This window comes from Corvus moneduloides, chromosome 1 (genome assembly GCF_009650955.1).
Source record: "Corvus moneduloides isolate bCorMon1 chromosome 1, bCorMon1.pri, whole genome shotgun sequence".
Classification (NCBI taxonomy): domain Eukaryota; kingdom Metazoa; phylum Chordata; class Aves; order Passeriformes; family Corvidae; genus Corvus; species Corvus moneduloides.
In genome coordinates, this window is record NC_045476.1 from 161240988 (window position 1) to 161254778 (window position 13791).

Consider the following 13791-nt stretch of genomic DNA (forward strand, 5'->3'; position numbering starts at 1 on the left):
GTATCAGTTCTCATTTCAGACACTGAATGTAACAGCATTTAATAGGTGTTTGGTGAGGAAGAGTGTAGTTAATGTACTTGAGCAATCTGACCAATTTTACAAAGCTAAAACCCACTAATATGAAATGTAACCCACTAAGATCTGCAAAACCAAGTTGAAGAAAGCCAGTTCATTTCCATATGCTTCTCATCACCAGAGGGTCTTAGAATGACAGGAGAAAAAAATAAAAATAAAAAAGGGAAAAGGAAAAAGGAAAAAGGCTGTGGAAGGATGTGTCTCATACATCTTTGGCAGGCATCTTTTTGGCTTCTACTTCAGAAACCTCAGTGATGGAAAAGATACAACCTCTCTAGGTAATTTCTTCCTGTGTTTCTCTGTCCTACATGCTGTAAGAAAAAGGAATCTATCCTAAATCTCACTTGCTGTAGTTTAATTTTCCCAAAACAACTTTTTTCCACAAGAAGCCATGTGAACAACTTGTTCTCCTCTCCTTGCTGCAGTCTTTTCTCTGTGTCTCAGCTCTCCCTACAGTCCTTTACTCTCCACAAGACCGAAAAAGCCTTCAGTCATTCCACCTCCATCATGCTTTATCTCCTTTACCTTGTTAGAAATAGGAGACAGTGAGGGACCTCTTGAGATCATCTTATCTAAAAATATTTTTCTTGTGTTTAGATTTAATGGATTTAAATTGTTCCTATTCCTTCTTGTCCTGTCAATGAATATGACTAAAAGGATTCTGGCTCCATAATCTTTGTTTCCTCCCCATCAGGTATTTATACACATGGGTAAGATCCTCCCTCCCTGACTCTTCCCTTCTCTAAGATGAACAAGCTTTTTTGTCTCTGCTGTTCTCAATATGAAGTATTTGTTTGGGAAAAGTAAGAAACAAGGAAACTTTCAACAGGTTCCATATTCAGTGTAGGAGGTTTCAGTAGCTTTTTGTACAATTTCTTCCCTGGGAAGGAGACAAATGATGAGACCAGGGCAGGACCCCATGGAGAAACCTAAGGCAGGTGACTGCAGTCAAAGCTGATGTCAGGAGACACTGTCCCCAGAAATACACACCAAGGTATACATGCCCTAAACAACCCAAGACTCTGTACTGGTACAACACTATCCCAATATAAAGAGCAAAGAGATCACGACTAGATCAAGCATCAGGTAATTCTGTGAGGTGGTAGCCAAGATCATGATCAAGTCAGGCTGGAACCACACCAGGAAAGAGAAAACTGAGGGATGGACATGGTCAGGGGGAGGGTCCTGGGAGATATAGATAGATGACAGAACAAAAGAGTGAGCCAAAATCTTGGCATTAGACAAGACACCAGTAATGAGAAACAAGCCTGAGCATCCAAAATCAGAAGTCTGGGGCACAGTTTTGGCCAGAAGATCCACTGAGGAGCCATGAACATACAGCAGGACAGCCACAGCTACATGAAGAGTGAGGACAAGCACCAGCCAGATTTTGGGGCCAGTCCTCAGACAGGTACAGACACCTGTGTGTCCTTCAGTGATCAGGTCCTTGACTGCAGCCAAGCTCTGGCTGCTGGGTTTGCTTGCTCACAGATGATGCCTCACCACAAAGAGGAAGAACGTTCATAGTTGTAGGTTACAGATCAGAAGATGAGTAGGCACATTTCCCAGACAGCTGATCTGGCACTTTGTAGAAGTACTATTGCTTGTATAAAAGGATACAAATCCTTTAAGCAGATAATAAAGTGAATCACATATATTACTCAGTTAATGATTTTGTATCTAATTATGAGATGTTGCTATCAGTTGCTAAACATTGCTGGAGGTTATCTGTGAGCCACAACAGATGTTTTTGTTTGGTTTATTATTCCAGTTATCGGTTTTGTGGAGCTTTACAAGATTTCATTTTCTGTGAGCAATGACCCTATGTGCAGCATCTCAGAGTCCTGGCAAACAAATGCTAAAACGAACCAAATATGCAAACACCTTCCATGGTGTTATATCCATTTGGGTTCATTCCCAAACCACAGGAGTGTGGAAGTTATAATACAAAAGGCTGAAAATTTAAAAGTCCTCCTTGAATTCCATGTTTCAGAATCATCCAAAAGGAATCTTATTCATTTTAATCTACTAATTAAGGATGTTTTACTTCTAATTGTCCTGGGCCATAAAATACTGTGCTTATTTTAAAGACAACAGCAACAACAAATAAATGGGCGTAATCTGAGCAGATGGAAAGTCATCACAGCTGGTTGGTCTGGCTTCACTCCCTCAGTCTGAGAAAATAACAACAGAAACAACAACAACAAAGTACTTCAATCCTTATTTTGAAAAAGGGATTCAAATGGACAACTCTGTGTAATCTGTGCTAACTTTCTTCAGCGGTTAATTGCATTCATCCTTAAAAGCGTGCCTTTCTTCCCTGCTGGTTTTTGATGTCAAGTAGCCACTGACTTTCAGTCTACTATGACCCTTATTCAAAGACCCTTTACCAAGCTTTGATTTCCCAGAGGTTCTCACAAAGAATGATCCCTTCAGTTGTTGGCTGCTTCCTAATTTTACCTGTCTACGCTGTACTTCTTGAATTTATCACTATCCTACTTGCTCCACAGCTCTTCAAACTTTCATTCACTCCATTTCTACCTAATGACTTACGGAAACTAAGGCTGGGCACAGCAGCAGCAGTGACTGAGCTGTGTGATATGAAGATTATCAGCTCATACGTGACAGTTCCTGTCTGTTCCTTATACTCCAAGGATTGCACTATTTGTCATAGTATCACCCTGAACCCAGAGATCACAGTGAGACAAATGAAATAGGTTTATTCCCATCCAAATGAAATAGGTTGATGGTTTATTCCCATCCACACTCAGACCAGTTATGTATATACCAAACCTAAGATGATTTTAATTAGCTGTGTTGAATGAGATCACTGATCATGACTCTCTTTACCCTTGGACTTGATATCATTTATGGACTCTAGAGAAAACAGTTTCCCTCTCAGTATGTCATATTTTTACTTTTTATTTTTTTTAATTGTGTATTAATATGGAAAAAGAGAGGGAGGGGAAAAGAGTACATCAATCCTGTTTGGTTCCAGGATGAAAAAAAATATTGTGAAATCAAGCAAATGTAATTCATGGGACAATCTCAAAAATGAAGTGACCTGAGTAAAAGAGCTAAAAACAGATTGAAAAATAAAAGTCCTCATCCATAAGAAGGAAAAGAAGTATTATTGATTTTTTTAAGCTGAAGTTCAAACCAGCATAGAGAAATTTACTGCAAAAATGTTAATGATGACAATTCAATCTATGGCTCACAGTTACTCAGTGCAATTATGCACTCACTCTTTTCAAGGCTAATGCTAGCAGGGCTCAAGTGACAACCCAAAGAAACACTTGTGATAGACTGCAACACTACTGGCAGCCTTAGGTGAGAAAAGACTCTGAGGACTGAATCCATGCTGACACAGGATTAAAACCTGCTCATTCTTCTACAAGGCCAGAACCCATATTTGCTAACTCGTCACAATTTAGCTAATTTCCATCTCAGTGGGAGTGCTACCAAATAATTCCCTTTAGAAGCTATTTATGAAGCCCTAAGTTCTTTTGTGAATGTCTTGATACTGCTCCTCAGAACCACTCAGATACACCAAACACTGCTCATATTCTGCCAGGATGGAGCCTGTAGTTACTGCTGAGACTCCTGATCACGTCGTGCATATTCTGTGAGCTGAACTGAAAGAGCTACTCAAAGCAGAAATAAACCTGTAGGTACCAGATAACTACTACAAGGTTAACCTAGAGGAACCAAATAATGTAAGGCAGAGGTTCAGATGAAAATAAAGTGAAAACCCGGAGTACTCACTCAGTTTTCTGAACAACCGGAAAGCTTCCAAGCCGTACATAAGCACTCTGAATCCCATCTTCTTTCATTCCAAAAATCTGCTTCACGCTGAACGAATCCATCAGGTCAAATCCTATCCATTACAGAAACATAAATAAAAGACATTAATCAGGCAGTGGGACATGCCTCCAACTGTAACTACATGGATATCTTAGCCCACAAACTGCACTTCAGAAACGAGTCTTGTTCCTGTTGGGAAAAGCCAGAACAAAATTCTGATATGGTCTAATCCTCTCAGTCAAAAAACTCAAAACCAAGCTTAAATTCAAGCTGTCACAGGCTTGAACAGTGTTTTCCAGAAATTAGTAGCTAATGTTTGCATTGCCACAACATCCTGAAAACGCTGCATAATTCATTAACTCCCATGGAGAAAAATGCACAAGTGCAGGCTAAAGCTCTTATTCATAGACTAATAGAAAACACAGAATGTTCTGGGTTGGAAGGGACCTTCAAAGATCATCCAGTTCCAATCCCTCTGCCATGGGCAGGGACACCTTCCACTAGCCCAGATTGCTCCAAGCCCCATCCAACCTGGTCTTGAACACTTCCAGAGATGGGGCAGTCACAGCTTCTCTGGGCAACCTAGTCTAGTGTCTCCTCACCCGCATTGTAAAAATTTAGTTCTTTATCTCCGATCTAAATCTACCCTCTTTCAGCTTAAAACTGTTGCACCTTGTCCTGTCACTACAGACCTTGATAAAAGGCCTCTTTCTTCCTTACAAGGCCCTTTTATATACTGAAAGGCCATGACAAAGTCCCCCTGGAGCCTTCACTTCTCCAAGCTGAGCATCCCCAACTTTCTCAAAATTTTTTCACAGCAGAGGTGTTCCAGTCCTCTCATCTTTTTCATGGACCTCCACTGTGTGTCCACTCCAGTGGTCCAGGTCTTTACTGAAAACTACTTGTCCAAGAAACTTGACTACATACACTTTTCATATCATTTTAATACAACTCAGTCCAATCAACTTATCATTATTGAGAGCTATGAATCTTGATGGAAGACATTTGTCTAAAGCCTCTGACTTTGTTCTAACAAGCTATTTTTAGCTCAATCCTAAACCACACAAGTGAGTCTACACTGCTCCAGTATCAACATGGTCCCAGCCACAATGAACACATGGTTTTGTGACATGAAGTCCCAGCTGCTAAACCATGAGGGACAGGAAGGGTGCAATGGTGCCATGAATGCATTCAGTTCCTGGAGGTGTGAAACTGTGTGGATGCAAACATCCTGCTTTAATCTCCAAACTGGCTCCACAGGATGCAAATCCAAACTATCAGCCACTCCCAGAACCAAACACTCTGTGGAGTTAGAGGCGAAGGCACTGTAAAAGGCATGTTGTGAGCAACTGAGCAGAGAATATGTGTTTTAATGTTATTCAGCCTATTCCAACATCTTCTCCCCCTCACATATGCACAATTGCACATATTAACTCCTGCTTTTGTAATTCCAGCACACAAACCTGATGACATAAGTGTAGCTTATTTGGATAAGTTGCTTTTAAACTATGGCAGTTTTTTCAACTTTGTTCAGTTAGTGAGCTCTTAAAAGTTTTCTAGGATAGATAAACATTTTTATGTGATGAAATTAAGCCTGAAGATTCTTGGGTTTCTTAGTTGTCTTCATGAACCTTTCAGGCTGAAAGGCACTGCAGAGCTTGAAAACAGCTTCAACATGAAAAGGCACCAACCTAATGATATTATTCTTCACATTTATATGAATAAATAGGTGCAAAAACTTGCATGGGCCAGTGCCTAGGCAAATCAAAATAGCAAACAGCAAATAAAATGTAAAGCTTCCATCATTTTCTGGACCTTTTTCAGAAGAAATTGCTTTTTCTGAGGAAATATACTCTTAATTGTTTGCAAAGACAGAAATGGCTGTCTGGTGCCAAGTTGAGGCCTTTAGTATTACAGTAACTTTCCTGGCTGTCAACAGCTTTTCCCTTTTGTCCACTCTATTTTCAGTTATTACTGGGCATTCAGGAGGGCAAATAAAGCAGTTAAGACGCTCCAGGGCCTCATGGCTGCACCTCATAATCACCTCTGCACAACTCCAGTGATACACCCTCTGACACACTGCAATCGGCCACGACTGCAGCTATAAATCAGGGTAAATAGACCCCACCAGAACATGAGAGCTCCCTCCCGGCTGTCACAAACAACACTATGACTTGTCCATACAGCTCATTCCTCTGCACAGTACATATCCATCATCCACACCAGCTACAGGAACTGAGGGAAGCAATTGAGTGTTGCTGGCAGGAAGAGACCACACTGACTGGGAAGGGAAATTGTTAACCATTCACAGGAGAGGAGCTGTGGATGGTGAAGGCTGAAATGCTGCCCAAGAGACGTCCTTACGTCCAGTCACCAGAGGCCTCAAGCTGTGAAATCCTGCTCACCTCATGGGTCCTGTAAAGCTCCCTTGCTAAAAATGCCCAAGTGCAAGGTACAGTGACAAGAACGCCCTGCTAAGTTTTCCCATAGTTAGGGCTCAGGCCCAAAGCTGCTCTCATTTTCTCCGACAACTCAAATGAACGTTCACATCATGAGCAACTGTGAAGCTGTGTGCAATAGTATGCTTTTCCAGTAGAAACAAAAGTCAGATTCAATCAATATCTTCTTTTTTTTCCCTGAATTTCCCATCAAAATGCAGTTTCAATGCCTAAATAACTCCATGAAACATAAACATGGTTATCAAAACTATTTTGCAAACGGAACTTGGTGTAATGAAAATAAGTCACACTCTCACAACATAATCACATTTACATTTAGGATTGGATAAAGCACAAAAGTAAATAACAATGGCATTTTTTTCTTTTATTCAGATTATGGATTGGCAAATCAAAAATTTCTTTCTCTATTTTTATTTAATTGATGAATGACGATGGCTTTTTGAAAGATGTAATGTAGATCCACGGAAACGTTAAGTCCTTAGCTGTGTCAGAGTCCACACTCAAAAGCAAAGGGTTTTTTATTTTAACCACACTATAGATTTGTTCTGTGTCAAATTGAAATATTGCCCAACTGGTGAGATAACCTCTACTCTTGGATACTCCATTTACAACCAAAGCCCTTAAGGGTAAGGGGCACTTTGCTTGCTGAAAGATTTCAATAGAATTACAGAAGATTTGTCATCAGGCCATACACTAAAAAAAATTAAGAACTCTGACAAGGATGAGATGCATCTCACCTAATTTTAGCTGTCTGAAAAAGAGACATGTGATGGATGCAGGCTTCCTCAGTTTCCTTGTGAGTCAGCAGAGAAATTTAGAGGTCTTTAAGACAATTCATCTTAAAGACAGGCTGAACCCCTACCTGGAAGTGCCTCCTTCCATTCAGAGGAGAGGGAGTTCGTACAGATGGGAATTTTCAGAGTACTGAAGTTGTCTGAGATGTATTCTGCTTATCGGGAATGCTATCCATTTTGTGCAGTGAGTAAAGCAGAGGTAAAGAGGACAAAACTGTTAACAAATCACACATAATTTATATTCACATTTCCTCATTTGCCATCAGGATTGAGTAAAGGTTGCAGATTTTTAAATTCAGCTGGATTAACCAGCTATGATTTTCAAAATCACTTCTGAAGAACAAACAAACCCAAAATATTGTTATGTCAGCTGAGAAAGTAGTAAAGGCAGATTACTAAAGTGGAACTGGAAAGAAAACACCTAGGCAAACCTAAAAATGAATTTATGAATTAATTGAACCTCTAAGACTGTTTCAGCTGAAGGACAAGCAAATATATTATTACCATTACTATTACCACTACCACTACTAGTAGTATTACTACTGTTAGTACTAAATTGCTACTATTATTACTATAATTTTGTTTACTTCATGTGCCTGGAAGAATTTTGCATAGATTATGTTCCCTTGACTTCAGGAATGGAGCAGGTATTGTGAGGGAGACAGCATGAAGCCTTCAGTTTTGACTTTTTAATCCTGAACAACAATATTAATGTAAAAAAATAAGCAATGCTGTGATCGTTTCTGTACCACCTGACCAGGACATTTCACCTAGCAGTGTTTGTCCACTAACAGACAAACTGCTCAATGAGATCTTTCCCCAAACAGTTAAATGTGTCACACAGCATTTCTGTGCTGGAGTTACAGCAGAACTACAGTCTGTTCATTGGTTTTCCCACCACCAAGGAGGCACCATATTGTCAGTGGCATATGGAGAGTGAGATGCCACTTCCCAAACTTCCCAGTCATCTCTACAAGTGAATGGGGAAGAACAGACCTGCCTAAATTAGCAAGGACAAAGTTGCTGTTACCTATTGTACCATGCTCAAGCACAGGGTGAAAAGGTAGGATTTTCTTGTTCTCAGCTGCTTTGATTTAAAAGGTGGCTTTTTGTGTTACAGGGCAGGTGTGGTTTCCCAATTGGCTCATGAACTGCTTAATCAGTAATGCCATAAACATGGCATTTAGTAAGATGCGCTTTGATCTTAAGCCTCTTACTTCATTAGAGCTTCTAAAACAATATGGGGCCACTGAAACCCTCTAACATGATTACATCTCCTGAAAAGCAACAGACCCTAGTCCATATTAAAATTAAAATAGAGAGCTGAAAGAGAAGCTCAGATTTGTAACAGTATACTTGGCTTGAAAAGTAATTTCTTATGCACTGCTCTGCTGATCAAATCAGCTGAATGTGTCACTACGTAAGAGTTATAACCCCCTTACAGGAAGCAGCCTGTTTTCCAGAATCAGAAAACACACCCAGATCTTTCTGTTGCAGGGGGAAGATGACAAAACTTGGCACTGGACAATTTATACATCATCTAACTGTAATGTGCAGCCAGAATCTCTTTTACAGGACCAATGTCCACACTGCACCCAGCACCTTAAAGCATGGCCAAAGCATGATCCGACAACTCTGTATTCATCCCATGATCCTACAACCTTTATTTTAAGATAATTATCTGAAGACTTGACTAAAGGGGCCATGGTTGGTTGCCCTGAATATGAGCTGGATTTCTGCCTGGCTCCATTAAGGATCTGATATGGGCAGCATGGTAGAAGCTCATGTGTATGTTGAGATTTTCCTGATTGTTCTGTCTTCAGGGGCAAAAACGCCACAAAATAAAAACAGCATCCAAAGCCAGAAAAAGAGAGTAAAAAATGTAATATTTAATAGCCACAAAACACAGCAGTGTGTACATTTGGAAAGGCTTCTCAAAGCAGCACAGAATCACTGACTTCTTATTTTTCCCAAAGAAGATTCTGAAAAGAGTCTCTTGCTTTGTGTTCCCAAGGATCCCAAGATAACACTCACAGGGGGAAAAAGTGGGATACTTCTAATTGTGAAAGTTTTTGGTGAGAAAACAACCGGGAGAGGAATGTGGAATGTGGTTGAGAAAGGAATCAGGAAAGGCACTGGACATAACAGCCTCAAGTGTGGAGTCTGGGATATATTTACTACAGTGGATTACCAGCCATGAGCACTAATATCAAACAAAGCAGGTTTTGCAGTAAATGCTCCTGACTCTGGTTTTGCTCAGCCTCCCAGCTGAATTATCAGCCTTGCCAATGCACTGATGAAATATCACCAGTAGCCAAGATCAGGGAGGTTGTCATCACCTGCTGGTTCACTGACACTTCTGAAAACAGCAATCTGTGCAGCCTGTGATAAAATTGCACACGTTACTTTTACTGGAGGATAGTCAACGACACTAAACTTTATTGTACACCAGAGCAGTGTATAAATTCCTATGAAAAACAGTAGCACCTGGGAGTCTTCCAGAAAATACATGATCTTGTCTAACATTTCTGCACTCTTGAAAGTTAAGTTTTCACGGATTGCTTGTGACCACAAGGAAGAGCCTGTATGCCCTCAGTGTCCCTTTTAATTCTTCCAGCATGGCCTGCAAGGTTATTGCCACTGTAAAGAGCCCTAGTTTTTGTTACCTATCTTAGTTATTTTCTGTGCTAATATAGACTCTAAAAAAAAAGAGAAAAAAAAAAACATGCTATCATGTCATAAGATAAGGTTACATGGTGAATTCAATGAGATAGGTCTGGCAAATTAGTTATGTGAAGGCAGAGTATAGATGAGAGTTTTTTTTTTTCCTCCTGTATCTAAACATTCAGCATCCTTGTCTTCCACAGTGCTCTGTGTTGAAAGCGGCTATTTGTGTCTCAGTTCAGGGCTGGGATAGAAGCAAAAGTGTCCAAATCCCAAAGGGGGGCCACTGACTTTATTCAGCATGCTATTGTCATAGTAGCCATCATCTGCTACAGTATTTTTGCTGTTCCTGACATTTCTTCCTCTACAGGAAAGGAAACCCTGTCAAGAGCTGAGAGAGTATCAGATTTTAGGCATAATTTTAAATCTCCATCTCCAAGGATTTTCTGCCACATCTTATCTAAACCTACACTCTTTCTGTTTGAAGCCTTTTCCCCTTGTCCAATCACCACATGCATTTTTAAAATGTCTCTCTCCAGCTTTCTTGTCAGCCCCCTTTAAGCATTGAAGGTTGCAAGAAGGTGTCCTTGGCCCCCTCTCTTCTCCTGGCTGAGCATCCCCAGATCTCTCAGCCTGTCTTCAAAGCAGAGGTTCTCCAGGCCTCTGAGCATATTTCTGGCCTCCTGTGGACTTCCTCCCACAGCTCCACATCCTTCTTATGATGGGTATCCCAGAGCAGCACTTCAGATGGGGTCTCATGAGGACAGAATATAGGAGCACAATCCCCTCCTGCTCTCCATGCGGCTTTGGATGCAGCCCAGGACATGACTGGCTTTTTGGGCTGCAAGTGCACATGGCTGAGACACGTTGAGCTTCTCATCCACCAGCACCCTCCAGTCCTTCTCCTCAGGGCTGCGATCAATACATTCTCTGACTCACGTGTAGGACCTCATACTTGGCCTTGCTGAACTTCATAAGGTTCAGCCCCACCTCTCCAGCCTGTCCAGTTCCCTCTGGATCCCCTTATTCCAGGGTGTGACTGCACTCACAGCTTGGTGTGCTCAGCAAACTTGATGAGGGTGCCTCAATCCCACTGCCCATGTCACCAAAAAAATGTCAAACAGTGTCAGCCCCAATACCAACCCCAAGGGATACCAGTCATCACTGGTTTCCACTCAGACATTGAGCCATTGACCACAACAGTTTGAATGCCAACCCATCCAGCGCTTTATCTGAGTGGTCCCTCTGTCCAATCCATGTCTCTCCAATTTAGAGACAAGCATGTCATGCTTGTGTCAAACACCTTGCACAAGTGCAGGTGCATGAGTCTTGCAGCTCACACTCTTTAGACCTGTGGCATTGCAAATGGTTGTATAAAGGGGTTTGAAAGAAAGTAGTTCTCTGGAATAATTTTTTTTCCCCAACTATTTCTGGCTGTCAGAAGAAATTATTTCCAAAGACTAACAAAGGATATGAGTTCTGTCTTCTTGCCCTGTTTATTTCTCTGTATTCCACCTCTTCAGCAAAAATGGAAAAAGGAATAGCTCATTTTTGCATGGGTAATTCAACCCCCATTCAGCTCTCCCAGCAGTTTGATTCAGCATCATCAGTCAGCAGTGGTTCCCTGACTTACCCCCAAAGCATTAAGGACTGCACCTCTGGAGGAACAAACCAGAGATTTATTGGCTGCCCACATGCCCTGCATGAAGCACTGTAATGACAACTAAATGGGTTGAACAGGTCATTAAAAAAATTTGTTAGCTAAATTTTACAAGAAGCTTGCAAGGGAATTTTGGAACTATAAAGCTTTCCAGAGTCTATAGATTAAGGGCCTCAAGAGTGCTTTAAAGAGGTTCTTGCTATTAACCTTTGTTTCCACTGATGTTCCAGCTGGGATTCAAGCAACACTTCATGCTGACCCAACTTTCTTCTCACCAGATCCCCAGATTCCAGCAGGGAGAGCAGCTAGAGCTTAACCTAATGCTGAAGCAGGTGGAACAGGTCTTACACCAGCATGAAGAAGGTATCTTCCAGCAAGCCTGCTACCTTCTAGGTCATACTCAATAATTTGGCTTAGACCACATTTTAGATGGTCTCAATTTAAAAAAAATTATATATCAGATTTACCCCGGTACATGATGCCACCACTCAGGCTGTTGGTTTACTGATCCTGGTTTGCTTCTGCATCACAGCACTGGAAGACACAATTTCTACTTTTCCTTGGCCCCAGGAAAGGAACAAGCCCCAAGAGTCCCATGCAGACCACAAAAAGGAGTTTGACTTCAGCTCGAGCACCAATCCACATTTGGGATTATGAGGAGCAGAAACCTTACTTGAGGTATATAATGGAGTAATACTTCAAAAAGGAGCAATCTTCCAGAGGCAGTGAGGCAGGTGAGCAGGCAGTCACTGGACTGAAATATGGAGCCACTGTTTCAGAAACATCAGTCTAAAGTTTCAGCCAAAACAGAGGAGAAAAATACAGCACTTGGTATCTTTACACAGGAAAGAAAAAATAACACTTCAGGAAAGATAAAATGAGCATAAACCAGTAAGAAAATTAGGCCAAAGGTGCAGTATGAGAGAGAATTAAAAAACAGAAGCAAGTAAGTGAATACACAATTCTAGCCACCCCACCTTGTGTAAAGGCTGTTGTAATCTAACCCCCAGCCTGCTGTAAAAACAGGAAATAAATTAATGTATACAGCAGCTGCCTCTGAGGCAGCACCTTTCAACACCTGATCCCATGTTAATAACACACCACTTTATGTGATGCATGGTTCTGTTTATCTACATCAGTACCCTGCTTCTCTCTTACCCTTTTGCCTCTCAGTTTTCAAACAGTTGCAAGCAGCATATTGAACAAGACTGAAAGCTGGTTTTGACACTGAACTCTTTGCCTCATTACTGAAGGCTTTTCTTGTGTTGAAGTCATCTCCATTTTCTCAGTGATGGACACTCGGCTTGCTGCCATAGACCCTCTTTCAGCTCCTTTCCTGCTCTAGTGATTTACAAGATTAAACAGGAGTTCATTACTCCTTTGATGTCCTTTGTGTGCCAGATAGCCTTGAACCAGATGAATTTTCCTGGGACTATTTGTATTAGGTTCTGGTTTTAATTAGTTCCTCTATTTTGAAGGCCTCTTTTGAGTTCCTCGGGTGTCAAGGTGCTCTGTGTTCCTCCAGAAAACCATCAAGTGGCACATCCTCAAAATCATCCCTTGGGAAAGCAGTGGGGAGGGGAGGACCTCTGTACAAGCAAGAAGTATTATTTTTAAGGTAGGAAAATATATTTAAGGAAAAACATCTTACTAAGACCTGCTAGATTCTCCTTGTAATGCTGTCTGGGCTATAGGAAAACTCGACCAATAAGATATTCAAGAATATTAAAATATTCCCAGTAATTTTAGGTGTGATGAACAAGGCCTAATATGAAAGCAGGTAGGGACTACTACTCTTTAAGAGACTGTCATGGTGGCTTATGCCAGGTTACCAGTACAAAACAGATTAGACCTACCACTACCCCAAAACCTGGCCACAGCTGTCATCACAGAGAATTCTTATCAGACAGACTAATTTAACTCCAAGAATTTGGAGTAGTTTATTAAGATTCTATTTATGCCTTCTTCTCCTCATGTGTCCACAATAACCAGAAAGCTTGCACTGATGAAAAATCCATAGGCTGGTTTCTGAAGGAGAATTAATCTAGAATATTTGGACTGAGAAATAACTGAGAGTATATCACAGGTAGACAACCTATTAGTCTTTTTATAGCCAAAGGATTGGTTGCTTCTTGGGTATGAACAGGCAAAATTGAATTTATTTCCTTTTCATCAATCTCAAATGCACTGGAGTAAGAAAAAGACCTGGATTGTTTAACTTCTGGGAGAAAGAAAATACTACTAGTCAAAGGAAAAAAAAAAAGGTTTAGGGACAGATTTATTTTTATTTTGTTTAATGTGCAGGTAGATCTGAATAATTCACGTGCACTTTCAT

General features: G+C 40.9%; 1 protein-coding gene across 1 annotated transcript in view; it reads right to left on the bottom strand.

Moving 5' to 3' along the window:
• The window catches only part of COL22A1 (collagen type XXII alpha 1 chain), a 227599-nt gene that overhangs the window by 140522 nt on the left and 73286 nt on the right, over positions 1-13791 (bottom strand). The window contains exon 5 of the mRNA XM_032134095.1: positions 3841-3952. Coding sequence (XP_031989986.1) covers positions 3841-3952 — 112 coding nt within the window. The remainder of the gene's footprint in view (positions 1-3840; positions 3953-13791) is intronic.